Source organism: Carcharhinus amblyrhynchos, chromosome 12 (genome assembly GCF_965287045.1).
Source record: "Carcharhinus amblyrhynchos chromosome 12, sCarAmb.v2.hapA, whole genome shotgun sequence".
NCBI lineage: Eukaryota > Metazoa > Chordata > Chondrichthyes > Carcharhiniformes > Carcharhinidae > Carcharhinus > Carcharhinus amblyrhynchos.
This window is the reverse complement of record NC_137335.1, coordinates 52,994,927-53,009,432: the sequence shown is the minus strand read 5'-3', so window position 1 is coordinate 53,009,432 and position 14,506 is coordinate 52,994,927. Positions and strand designations below refer to the sequence as shown.

Here is a 14,506-nt window from a genome sequence, read left to right as displayed (position 1 = left end):
TGTTTTCAATAAACTGGAGTTTGGCTTTCAGCGTGTTCATTATATTGTCAGAAGAATCCCAAAAGCAGACTGTCTCCCCTGAATGCATATGCTGGTTACCAGCACAAGAGAGGTTAATTTTGCCCGCACCTACTTTATCCAGATTTGAATTTAAAGTGTAGCAGCAATTGGGAATGAATCATGAATAAAATCGTTTGTGCTTTGTTGTTCTTTCCCGTCTCCCCAATGCTTTATCGTGGTCTTTAGGCACTTTAACATTTGCATAAAGTTCATGATAGATCACTCTTTAATAACATGCTGATCGTTAGCTACCTGTGTGTCAATAACAGCTCTGGTGTTGTGTACCGTTGACAATCACGCCATGTCCCTCTATTTCCCCCTGTCTTCTTTTGTTTTGACCTAATCTTTGAACTTTATCTTGGTTGCCGGCCAGTAGTTTTCTCTTTAATTACAAGAAGGAAACTGTCAATAAAATCTGTTAAATGGAATGCAATGAGTAGCTGAATGGGAGGACAGCCATTTGTTCAAATTCTACAGCATTCAAGGTATTGACAGTTTGTTTTCTGAGGCCATATGTGCTGATCAATCTCAGGCTGGGCTCAGCCACGCTGAAAAATGAAAAACCAGATTGCTTTTGCTTATTTTCGGATGACAGCTCTTGATTTGGTGGGTCCGAGATGAACCTTCTGCCAAATTGTACCCCAGAGAACCAAAGCGTGACTGTTTTGAAAATTATTTTTTAATTGATTTTGTAATTAACAGTTCATCTCATTTATTGATGTGCAAATTCCCAGATTGATGGGAGGGAACTTGTTTCAACAAAAAGTTGCACTTTTTTTTATTTGTCTCAGCAACTGTTGTTGGCACTTTGCTGCTCTGACATGGGGACACAAGTAAGTTGGGAGCCCTTCAGCTGCCAATGACACTTCCAAACTCAGCAATTCCAGACAACAAATGTGCTATTTTTTGCCCCCTACTTCACTCAATTGATTTGGAAACTTTCTTCCCTGTTCGTGATTGTGTTTGAAAATGATGTGCGTTTGCACATTGTCTATTTTGTATGCTGGACTAACGTGATGTTTAGGTGTCATCAAATGGGGGTTTAAGCCACTGCAGAATAAGATCACACTGTAGCTGAGTGATAGCAGATAAGACTTGAGTTTCTCTGGATTTTGTCAATTCAGGAAATATAAAGCAAAAATGATAAGGCCTATCCTGGGATGCTGCAAATACACTGTGACACTTGATTACAATTTAGAAGGAAATGTCGCAAGAAGATTAAGCAGACCAATTTTAGTATTTTATAAATTGCAGGCTGTAGAAAACACCCCGAATTTTATTGACACTATAACTTACAAGTCCAGGTCTTTTTTTCTGCATTTGCACGGGGTGATTCATAGTGTGGTGAAATGTGCTCTTGAGCGTGAGTAAAAATGCATGTATAAATAAATGGAAAAAAGTAGTCTTTCCAAAATAAATGAAATGTTCAATAATTGGAAACCAGTACAGAACTTAATTACCCATTGCAGAACTAAGAAAGCAAAGTATTCATACAAAGGGAAGGACCCTGAATATTCAGATAAAAATCCCCAGTTGCACCACTTCACTGAAAGCTGTTCCAATTAGAATATTCTTTTTAGCCCTTCAGTCTTCGTGCTAAATTTATTTTGACTTTTTACTGTGAAATGCTCATTGATTCTAAATTAAAGTGTTGGCCCTATTAATTGTTGTAGTTGTCTATTTGGAGCTTTCCTATAAGTTTCATCATATTGTTGATAGAGGAAAGTAGATAGAGGGCAATTAACAAAACGTAAATTACAGACAAGCACATTTGTAAATACGTTACTTATTTAATGAAAATCCAACCAATACAGTTAGTTAGGCAGCCAAAACCCATAGAACACATTTTTTATAGATCTGTCCATGGAATATGGGCGTAGCTGACTGGGCCAGCATTTATGGCCCATCCCTAACTGCCCTCCATTTCAGAAAGCATTTGAGAATCAACCACATTTCTGTGGGTTTGGAGTCACATGTAGGCCAGACCAGCAGATTTCTTTCCCTAAAGGATATTAGTGAACGAGATGGGATTTACAGCAATCGTCAAGGGTTTCATGGTCACCACTAGACTTTTAATTCCAAATTTTTATTGGATTCAAATTTCACCATCTGAGGGATGGTGGGATTTGAACCCGGGTTCCTTGAGCATTATGCTGGGCCTTTGGATTACTAGTCTAGTGACAATACCACTAAGCCACTGCCTCTGAGATATTGGATGATTATTTAAGTGAAATGTTCCTTCATTTGATGGGTGGGAATGTTCTGTTTAAAATGCACCTGTGTTCAAGTTTCAACTGCTCAACATTGTTAGCACATTTAAGCTTGAACCATAAGTTAAACATTTTAAAGTACCATCATATGTGTGTGCACTTTCCTCGCTTTAGTTATAGTGGTGTTAACAGAGCTTCCCTGTTGTCTTGTAGACTCGATGCACATAGAAGACGTTGAGGCTGTTCAGAAGCTGCAAGATGTCTTGCATGAGGCTCTGCAGGACTATGAGGCTGGGCAACATGGCGAAGATCCACGCCGTGCCGGTAAGCTACTGATGACTCTCCCTCTTCTCCGGCAGACCTCTACCAAAGCTGTGCAGCATTTCTACAACATCAAACTGGAAGGCAAAGTTCCCATGCACAAACTATTCTTGGAAATGCTGGAGGCCAAGGTCTGACTAGAGGAACCTCGGCCTTCCCATGGAAACACACAGAATGGGTTAGGCCACAGCAAAGGGAAGAAGCATAGGAATTGAACCAGACAAAAAGTTAACTGTAGTGTTTAATTGAAAAAAAACTGCACTGATATTTAGCAGTATGACTGTGAAGCAGCTTTCAACTTCTCATTCTTCTAGGATTTTTTCATGCAGATTTTGCTGTTGAACTTTTTAATGAGGTCTCTAAATGAAGAGAGAGAAGGAAGCCAGCCCTGCCAAAGGATGGGAATCCATAATATGGATGCCACTGAACTAATATTAAGAGAAATATCCCCATCAACAAAGGATTCAGACTGACAACTGTTTTACCTAACAGTACAGCGCATTGACTGAATGCAGTATTAGGTTCCATATGAACGGTCTGTAATTAGGCAACGGAGCAGCGTTGCATTGGCTGCTTCTTCTCATTGCATTTTTTCCACCTTAGATCAGTTACAGCCATTTAATTCCTTAATTGTTTTCAAGTCTTCCAGATATTTCTTAGGTTAGGAACTATGTCTATTTCAGGGAATAGTAAGCTTTACTCAGTCACGCAATACTGAAACAAAAAACAATACTGCATTTATTTGCTGGCTGGAAAAACGACGGACAGTTACGAAGAACAAACAAAACTTTTTTTAAAACCTTTGTTGTTGATGTTGTTTATGGGTTTTTTGTACCAGCTTTACCACTACAGCCATTTTATTAATCTGTGAATTTATCTTAAGCAATAGTGAATGAGAAGGTGCATACTTTTTATGGATGCAATTTATGTTGAGTGCCAGTTCAGTCAAAAATCCTCAACTTCTTTAACACAAGGTAATACATAGCTTCAAGTTCATTATTGCAATTAGATTACACCTTTATTGATAGGCTAGTTGATCTGACAATTGAATCCAATGTAACAAGATTGTACACTAGCTTGCCCCAGCATACTTTGGAAATACGGTACTGATGTAAAATAATGTACGTTACAAGCATATTTATTAACCATTCAAAACATGACTGTTAAGGTGTAAATTTGGTTTAGCAACTAATCAGATGTTTTTCCTCCTCCCCCTTAAAGGCTACATTTGCTACATTTTAAAACAAATGACAGCGCTAACCTGTACCAAGTACTCAAATGTCAGTATTAGTAGCTGCTCCCTGTTGTACCATGTGACATCCTCTTCTGTGTACACTTATGTAATCAAAGATTGTGAGCCTAACCTGAGGTCATGTATTGGAAACAAAAAAAAATGTTGTAGTTCAGCTTGCAATGTTTCATGTTTGCTGTGTTCTTCTAATTTTAGTTGAATTCGAAGACTGTTGTCTTGTTCTTATTGTGGTGTTAGATTCTTGTGATTGTACGCATTAGACACAGGGTAGAATTAGAGACAGTAATGGATGTAAAATTCCTCAGGAGATAGTGTATTCTATTCCTTACTGGTGATAAGATTGCTCCTATTAATAATAAGAACAAATAGTTTAAGAAACAAAACAAATATCTCTTCCGACAATACACATTTAAATCATTAATTTAAAAAAGGGATATTTTGTGTAACAGTTTATTGTAGAATAACAATGTATATCTTAGAAAAGAATTTGAATATTTCCAAACAATAGGTAAATGTCTAATTTTTAAATGCTGTAAATATGGCTATGTTCAAACATCTCAAATGGTTGTTAAAACCAGCTTTGTGTCGTTACAAGTTTTTGGTGCAGACAAGTTTCCCAAACTACTGCTACATTGTGTGCTTTGAACAAAAAAAAATAAAAAAGACAAAAAGGTTGATGGTATACATCAACCTTGTGCTATAAATACTGTGTATCATTAGCCGTACGAGACTATATAGTAGATTGTGGTTTCTCAGTAGAGAATTGACTGTACTGTGATTCTAGACTTTATTCATCATTAGCAGCTCATTCAGGTGGTCAATAACTTGAAGTTTATAGCTGTAATAGGGAACTAAGAAACTGGCACGACCCTTTAAAAAAAAATCCAACTCCTGGGAGTAAGGTGCTGCTTTTGAGTAACAGGAGCTTAGCTCTGTGGAGTGCAAGGGAAGGATTTAAGATTTATTTTGCGCATGCTTATGGTTAGAACCCACAGCAAAATCTCAGAACAGCAAAAATGAGATCGTTAAAATGAAGGTTCTATGTTTTAAGCTGTATCTAATTTTTCTTTTTTTTTCTTTACAATTATCTTTTTTCCTGCTTAATTATGGCAATATGATTGTGTGACTCCTCAACGGTTGCACTTGCATTTCAATCAGAACAAATATTTATTCCACTATTTGCATTTTAAAAAAAAGACAAGTTTCAAAATAATGTGAAAAAATTATAAACAGCTATTTTTCTTATATAGAACAGAATGTTGGGTGTTGGTGGTTGTATTTAAATTATTTATGCATCTGTGTTTACCTGCCTACAAACAATTTATGGCAGTCTTACATGCAAAGTTTAAAAGCAGAAAAAAATGTTTCAAAAAAGCTACAAATACCAGGAGTTGAAGTTTAACCTGTAGTGAAAAACCATGTCTGTAGGTCTAGGCAAGCTTTGTGCTTCACATCTGTAAACAATCAACTGTATATTTTTGTGACGTGTATCATACTGTGTGCTCTGACAAATGTCCATTTGTGTAAATGTATTTATTTTATATTGTATATATTGTTAATGCAAAAGGAGACAATGATTCTGTAACTTTAATCAGTTCCAATGTGTACTCTAATTATGCCTTTCAGGATGATGGTAGAGCAATATTAAACAAGCTTCCACTTTTACATGCTTGAGTTTGTAGAATGTGTATTTTTTGGAAACGCAGAGCTCAAGAAAATTGGAATAATTGAGCTTTTATGCCTTGTTTTTTATAGCATCATGACAATGGGACCTCTAAACAGTTAATATTGGGATTCACTCATTTGCATGAATGCATGTAATTGTGGCCAGATTTTGTTCAAAACTTTGATCACTGCAATCTATATATGACCACAAAACTGCTTTGAACTAGCAGCATGACACTTCAGAGCTCTAATGTTGCAGGAAGAGGAGTTGAGAGTTCCCTTCCCACTTGACCTTAACTACTTGACAGACCAAATGCCACCCACACTAGAGGAAGGAAAATAAGGTAGGGGGTGGCATCATTTTTAGCCACTGCTGCATGCCTTTTCAGGGCAGAGCTCTCAAACTCAATGGTATGGGCCAAGGTGACTGAGATGGAGTGAAAAAAACAAAATAGAAGATGATCTGATACCCTCAAGTATTAACAACAAAAGATGTGCAAGATCGAGGTAGCAAAAATGAGAACCAATGTAGGATCTTTTATTGTTGTTGCTGATATTGTAAATATCAACACCCTATTGTCATCCCCAACATTGTGATATTTTATTAAATTCTACTAAGCGCCCGCTGATTAAAACACAAACAGCAATGCCACCTTCATTACTCGAAACAGCTCTACTTTTCTATATTCGCCGAAGATTTTGTAACCTGAAGAGTGTGCTGTAGTTAACAGGGCTGAACCAAGGATTTCTAAATGAGCAGCCTGTGGCAGGGTGCAAAGCCAAACTGAATGAGGATTAATATGCGCGCAGTTATTTTGATTTCTCAACTTCAGGGCACTGAGAAATTCGATTGGAGTTTGTTGTTTCATTAATGCTCCACAATTCCAACTTCCACCCTTGTCTGAAATTGTATATAGAGATAAATATTAGAGATAAAAAGATGGAAAGACAGACAGATAAATAGAGACAGACAGACAGAACGAAATGGATGGACAGATAAGCCCTGAAAACTGGCTGAAGATTGAGTTTGGTGACTAGGGGATTTTCGCAGTAACTTCATTGCAGTGCTAATGTAAGCCTACTTGTGACACAAATAAACAAACTTTAAACTTTTAATTTGGACTCACTGCTTTAAAAAGCATCAGTGCAAAAATGCTGAAGCTTCCCTGCGTGATTTCTGTTTTGGTTTGTGATGTTTGTTCCACTCTTCCTCACAATAGTTCAAAGAAAACTCAGGCCGTGATTTTGCGCCCACGTTTGTCCTGAGCGCAAACGACAACATGAGCGCAAAATCTCGGTAGCCTTGGAAAAGGAGTATCTCGCTGGCGAGATCTCATTTGCCGTTTCTTCCCACCCTTCTTCATTGACATAAAGAGGTTCCTACCCAAGAAGGTCATTTCAATAAATTTTAGCATAATTCAGCAGGCATCCCTGCCAAATGATCCCACCACATTTGAAAGCTCCCCCCTGCCAACATGACGTTATGTTGGTGTGATTTAAAACTGCTTTTCAAAAGTGGGAACCAGGTGAGGGGAACCTGCTAGGGGCCCCAGGAGAAGAGGGACATGGTGGGCAGTACCCTGCAGCGCAGAAGGGGAGGTGAGGGGGCCTCTGTGGAGCTCCATGAGGTGGAGTGAGTCCACCTTTTTCCATGAGGGGGTATTTTTTTGTTGCGGATCAGAGCACCCTTTAAATAGGGAGCTCCGCTCTCCATAGAGTGGACATTGTTGTCTCTATTAGATGCCAACCTGCCAGCGTGATAGTATGGGCCACGTTGGGAGATTTCTTTGGAACACGAGGTGAATTTTCCCATTCGGCCCACCAAGGAAATCGTAGCGGGCAAGGGTGGACCATGAAAAGGTTCGTTGACCTCGGGCAGGATTTTCCGATTTCAGGGCAAGCGTTGTGGGAAAACCCTGCCCATAGTGTTATAAAATACGGTAAGAAAAGCCAGAAGTGCAGCCTGTCAACCGTGGGCTGGTTTTCTCACCTCAGCCAGCACACTGTGTAAATAAGGGAAAATTACATCCTTAGGTTCTGAAATTCTTTGACTGGAGAAGGAGGAAAACAGTCCAGATGCGACTGACTGGAATTTAGTGCACAATGTGGTGGCACTGAGTTCATTGTAACTCTGGCCTTTTAATTTTTGCTGAGGGGAACACATGAATCTTCCCCCCCATCCACTATACATCAAAGGCGTTTATAAGGGGGAGTTTCTGGGTTTCTTCTGGGAAATTTCACCCTTAATGCCCCTAAGATATCTCCTCAATGGTGATGTCAGCTATTGAGTTTCCTTTGATGCCTTCTCGGAGTCGTCAACCTCTGCTGGGCTAAGGATCTTGAAAGAAGGTAATCCCCTTTTTTGGAAGCTTAATGTCTCCTTGCTGGGCTAAAGATATGAGAAAAGTAACTTTCCTCTTTGACCTTGATGGGTCGGATGGGAAGGCAGACAGAGCTGCTGTGGCCTGCCCTAACTAACAATGATAAGTTAAGATGTTCCATTGTTTATAATGAATGAGAATATTTATTTCATTCAGTTACTTGGAAAATCACCTTGTTCCTTTGATTAGTTTTACTCTGCACCCCCCCAACCCCCAATATTTCCATGATTACCACCCCCCCCCCACTCGGCAATTACCTCTAGCTGTCCTATTGCCTTCATTTGTTTAGCTGCAAGAACGGGATATCCTTGCCTGCAGCTTTCCACGTAACTATTATACACCACATTTTCTTCTTGTCATTAATTTTAGGAGACAAATAAAAAGGAATATAAAACAATTTAACAGCCAGTCCTTGTTGGCATGCTGCATGCTGACTTCTTGATCTAAACATCCAAGAGTCAATAGGGAAACAACTGCCCAACCATTAAAAATCAAGCCATTTGGAATCAACCTCCAGGGGCCAAAGGAACACTTCCTAACACTGTGGTACGTAGAGGTTGGGGAGAGCGTGATCAGGGAGTTGGCTGGGAATCTGGAGCAGGCGAGGCCCAGCTCTAACCAGTTGTAGCAAAAAAAATTATCCAATTGTACAATTCACAGCTGCCAATTTTCCACCTGCTCCCAAAATGACAATTATGCTCACTGCACATTAGAGGTTTAGAAACATAGAATCCTACAATGCAAAGGAGGCCATTCGGCCCGTTGAGTCTGCACTGACTACAGTCCCACCCAGGCCCTATCCCCATGCATTTACTCTAGCTAGCCACTTCCCCCCAGCCTGCCCCCCCGCCCCCCGATACTAAGGGGCAATTTAACATGGCCAATCCACCTATCTTTGGACTGTGGGAGGAAACTGGAGCACCCGGAGGAAACCCACACAGACACGGGGAGAATGTGCAAACTCCACATAGACAGTGACCCAAGTTGGGATTCGAACCCGGGTGCTGTGAGTCAGTAGTGCGAATCATTGTGTCACTCTGCCGCTGTGCTGAATGATAGCTGTGCTTTCTATCATCATTCAGGATAAAAGTTCTGGTGGTGTTCATTCTTACTTTAAGGGCTTTATTCAAATCTCTAACAAGCTGAGAAGATTTATTCATGTTGTCTTTTACACATTATGCTTTTAAGTGCTTTTAACTGTTCCAAAACTCTGGGTGGATATAATCTGTCTTAATTGGTTTGGGCTTGGAGATAATTCAATGTCAATGATCAAACATGCAAGGTGATTGATAGGTATTTCATCTACACAGACACTGAAGTTATTGATAAAATTAAAGGACTTTATATGAAGTTGATGCTTTTTGAGTATTTGTTATTTTATTAGCAGAGCTTATGTATTTTCTGGGAGGGAAGTCTTAAAATGAATAGCAGAATTAAATGTTTCTCTCGAATATACACACTCACCAATCCCATAAATGAAGCAATTTTTTTTTAAACAACAGCGTATGAATACATTCCACCACCCAGTTCATTGATTAGTGACACTAATCCGGCAAGAAAAATGCAGACAACTAAAGCAAATGACACTTTTCCATGTTGATAAAATAGTTATGATGTGGAGTTGCTGGCGTTGGACTGAGGTAGGCACAGTAAGTAGTCTCACAACACCAGGTTAAAGTCCTACAAGTTTATGTGGTAGCACGAGCTTTTAGAGCGCTGCCCCTTCATCGGCTGAGTGCATTCACTTGGTGAAGGGGCAGCACTCCAAAAGCTCGTGCTACAAATCAACCTGTTGGACTTTAATCTGGTGTTGTGATAAAATAGTTGCAATTCTGTGCCATGCGTACTAAGAACATAAGAACATAAGAAATAGGAGCAGGAGTAGGCCATCTAGCCCTTCGAGCCTGCCCCGCCATTCAATAAGATCATGGCTGATCTGTCGTGGCTCAGTTCCACATTCCCGTCCTCTCCCCATAACCCTTAATCCCCTCTCTTATCAAAAACCCATCAACCCGCGTCTTAAAAATATTTAGCGAGGTAGCCTCCACCACTTCAACGGGCAGAGAATTCCAGAGATTCACCACCCTTTGAGTGAAGAAGTTCCTCCTCAACTCCATTCTAAACCGCCCCCCCTTTATCTTGAGGCTGTGCCCCCTAGTCCTACTATCCTTTCTGAGCGGGAAGAGTCTCTCCACCTCTATCCTATCCATCCCATTCATCACGTCTCAATGAGATCTCCCCTCATTCTTCTAAACTCTAACGAGTACAAGCCTAATTTATTCAGCCTCTCCTCATAGCTCAACCCCCTCAACTCCGGCATCAGCCTAGTAAACCTCCTCTGCACTCCCTCCAAGGCCAAAATATCCTTGCGTAAGCACGGCGCCCAAAACTGCACACAGTACTCCAGCTGCGGCCTCACCAATGCCCTCTACAGCTGCAGCAAGACCTCCCTACTTTTATATTCAATCCTCCTCGCTATGAAGGCCAGCATCCCATTCGCCTTCCTGACCACCTGCTGCACCTGCAAGCTGGGTTTTTGCGACTCATGCACAAGGACCCCGAGGTCCCTCTGCACCGTCGCCTGTGCGTGTTAAATCTCTTGAGTTTATTCTGAATGTTCCAACTCAGATCAGAGTCTGAACAGGACACCTGTACAAATTAGAGATTCCTCATTCAGAATTTAACCTAAGGTGTAGCAGTAATTGTGAAGAAAATAGTGTGAGCAGTCCCTAATTTGAGTTTTAAGTAATAAAGAATTGTAATTTCAATACAATGAGCAGCAGGAGATGGGACTGAAGTTGCGAAGGGGAGTTGCAATTTGCTGAATGAATAAAATGGAACAGCAGCTACAACTGTGCTAATAAGAGTGTGCTTCATTTGATATAGTTAAGCGACACATTTCTTTCCCAGTTCCAGTTGAGACTCCTTTAAGTTTTAAGCATCATTTTTAAACTCGCTGCGCTTCCATCAATTATCTAATTAATCAGATGTCCAATGTTACTGACTGCATCCAACTATATAACCCCGTTCTGCTGCTAATTTCTCAGTTTAAAGGCATTTTACACTTTCAAACTGCCATAAGTTTATATATTACAATGTCAATAAAACTTGCAGGAGGCTAAATTGAGCATGGTGATTGCAGTGGGCAATTAGCCCATGCCAATTCATTGTAATGCAAGTAGCATGCCAATTTTGTGCTGCTTGCTCATCTGCATGATTCCTCCCTGCAACTAACGCTAACCGCAAAATTCATTGCCTGGATGTGTCAGCAGGAGACCCAAAATTGTGACCTCTTGATTCCACTTAAAGCTGGTAGGCACCTCTTAAAGGGAAGCTGTGTTATGACTGATGGGCCTCTTAAAGGGGAGCTGTGTTATGACTGGTGCACCTCTTAAAGGGAAGCTGTGTTGCAACTGGAGCAGGTTCAGTTAGTTATGCAGGAAGTGACTCTGATCTGGGAAAAAGTGAAGAATGACACAGTATGAGAGAGATCGGGCTCCAAAGACTTCAGATGCAGCACTTAAACTCTTGTTGGTGCAATTGGAATGGAGGGGAGATGGTCTGTATCTGTAGGGAACAGGAAAGTCTCTGAGCACTTGTTCACAAGGAAATGGGAGCAGATATCTTTGTAGGTTAATGCCAGGAGTCAAGTTCTAAGGACATAGTGCAGTGCACCAAGAGAGTATATTCTAAGCCCTCTGGAGGTGACAGCCCTGGCCATTGTTGGGATGTCCACAGTTAATACCGGGTCAACAAAAACATTAAATCCATGGAAAATGATAGCATCCTCATACCTAATCCTCCTTCTCAATGCTCATTTGTGACTCATCCACACTCTGTTCCAATTTATAAGCTGCATATGGTATAAATTTGCACCTCCTACTTTGCACCATCATCATTGTCCTCTAATGTCCGAGTGACCACATTAGAACTTTTCTCTTGCGCCCCTTTTACTTTCAGATACAACATGGCCAGCCACTGAAGGAACACCAAGAAGGAACTTGATTGTGAAGACAGGACAACATCTTTTCCCACCCCGCCCACCACTGGAATTGTAGTGGGCGGGGAGAGCGGACCATGCAAAGGTCTGTTAAGCTCAGGCAGGATTTTTTCAGTTTTGAGGTGAGCGTGGCTGGAAAATCCCTCCCTTAATTTACACCCAAAATCTTACTTGCTGATGCTGAGACCCAGATTTTCGTAGAGTTACGGAGACTCTGCAGGTCTTTAGGAAAGATGGGTGGGACTCGGATGTGGGTTTTCCCCAAGGACTATCATTGTGTAATTATGAACACTTGGCTGTTTTCTACAAGCTATAATTATCTCAACAGGGATTTCTAAATTCACACTTTGACAACTGAAAGAGATTATTAAAGGATTAGCAATCTTTGATGTAGGGTTACGAGTAGAGCTTTGTTTTTGTAAGGAACTAGGAACTGAATCATATAGTACACAAGAGACCCTTTGGCCCATTGAGTCTGCACAACATGTGCGAAACAACTAACTTCTCATCTAATCCCGTTTATCAGTCCATAGCCTTGAATATTGTGACATACCAAGTGCTTAGTTTTGAATGGGCTTTCATGAATAGGAGTTTTCTTTTAAATATATTGAAGGCTGTATTAGATATTCAGATCTTTATTTCATCTCAACATGGGTGCTGAAGTCTGGAATACTGGGTGATTTGGCATGGAAGGTGTAAGGACCTTCCATGGTCCTTACACCATGCTTGGCATGCATTGGCATTAACTTCACATGGGACTGTAAGGGGCCATGGGAGGGCTGGGGGGTATGAGTTAGCTTTGAGTTGGCATGGACATATGAAGGTCTCATGGGAAGCTGATGGGGATTGACGTGGTGTGAGGGTGAGGGCTATAGAGCCTTGAATTTAATGAGACAACTGGGATAAAGAATTAAGGAGAGCCTTTTAAACAGCCTATCTCAATAACCCACAGCCCTGATGGCCACCTACAATCTGTGCTGAGGGTGGCAAGCCAAACTCTATTCTGCATTCACCCTCGCAAAACAGAGATCACACCACTTGGGGGACTTTCTCTCAGGTTGTGTGAGGCAGACTGGGAAGTTCAGTCACTCACGCTACCCCCCTCACAAGTGAAGATCCAGGCCTACTTGACAGATTCAAGATGGGAACTGCACAGACAGCAGGCACTTGTATACTGAAACCAGAACAAGAGGCAAGGATTGTGCAGAAGGAGGCCATTTGGCCCATCAAGTCTGCACCAACCACAATCCCACCTGGGTCCTATCCCCATGATCCCGTGCTTGTATCCTAGTTATTCTCCCCGACACTAAGGGGCAATTTAGCACAGCCAATCCACCTGACCTGCACACCTGGGAGGAAACCAGAACACTTGGAGGAAACCCACACAGACACAGGGAGAATGTGCAAACTCCACACAGACGGAGACCCAAACTGGGAGTCGAACCCGAGTTCCTGGTGCTGTGAGGCAGCAGTGCTAACCACTGTGCCAACATGCCTCTCCATAGCTTGCAGGAGAGTGAGGTCGCACACAGATTCCGCTGCAGAGGACTTAAATGAACAATTTAATGGAGCAAGCCACAGAAGAACACTGATAGGAATGCGCAAGAAGATGCTTGGTAAATTGTCAGGCCTGCCAGAAATCCTGCAGTCAATGCCAAAGGAAATGGAGGAACCTAACTGGCACACGGTTTGCACAGTTTATAGCCCTGCCTTCCCAGTATGAAAGTGTTGGGCAACACCATTCACATACTTGTGGATAGAACACTGATGCGGCATCTGATGGTCAATGCCCCTCTTTCCAAAGCAGCAGAAGGAGCAAGCCCCTAATATCTAAATTTCGGAGTGGCAACTCAGTCTACTGTCAGCCTGGCTGGGGATTGCAGTTTGCAAAGAGGGTTTGCAGACTGTTACTCCAGCGCAGCAATCTGTACACCCACAGGTTACTCGGATTGCTGAGATGCTGCCCTGGGGAGTGGCAATGTTTCCATGGTGTACAAATCTGCTGTCCTCTCTCAGGAAGATGGTATTCATTTGGCAGCACGGAACTTGAACGTTGCTGAAAATAGAGACACATGGTCTTGTCTCCAGCAAGATTTCATAGGAGGTCACCTCTGCTCTCCAACCTATTCTATTGAAATCAGTAAATATTTGTAGAATCATAGCAACAGCAAGAAGAAAGCAACTAGCAGTTAATCTGATGACCCTTTCAAAATAGGGCTGGTAGGATAAGTCCTTTCTGCTGCTGAACAGGTATTCAGCTGTGTCTGCTTAAGCGAGCACATTGGCTGGAGAATTGAGTTCCAAAATGCTTTCTTTTCTCCTTCTCTTCCTTTTCTCTGCCCAAAGGCAGGTCCCACCCTTAGCATCTTGGACTCCACCATGAATTGAGCAAGGAGACAGGGTCCTTAAACCCACCCCAACCAGAACAGGGATCAAACTCCTTGTTGTTAGGACCAATCTGATCCACACCAGCAATCCTGCCATCTGAACGAACCTCATCTACCCCTCCCATGTACCCTCTCTCCCCACAAGGAGTTGCACTTTTACGTGCATATTGTGGTCCAGAGCTATGAATAGTGGTGATAAATCCCCAATTTTCTTTCCATTACATGGTTGA

General features: G+C 41.5%; 1 protein-coding gene across 10 annotated transcripts in view; it reads left to right on the top strand.

Annotated features, from left to right (window-relative positions):
- The window catches only part of esrrga (estrogen-related receptor gamma a), a 265,275-nt gene extending 259,767 nt beyond the window's left edge, over positions 1–5,508 (top strand). For all 10 annotated transcript variants that reach the window (XM_080200534.1, XM_080200537.1, XM_080200531.1 and 7 more), the window contains one exon: positions 2,484–5,508. In XM_080200534.1, coding sequence (XP_080056660.1) covers positions 2,484–2,728 — 245 coding nt within the window. In that variant the 3' untranslated portion in view covers positions 2,729–5,508. The remainder of the gene's footprint in view (positions 1–2,483) is intronic.
- The last annotated feature ends 8,998 nt before the right edge of the window (positions 5,509–14,506 follow it).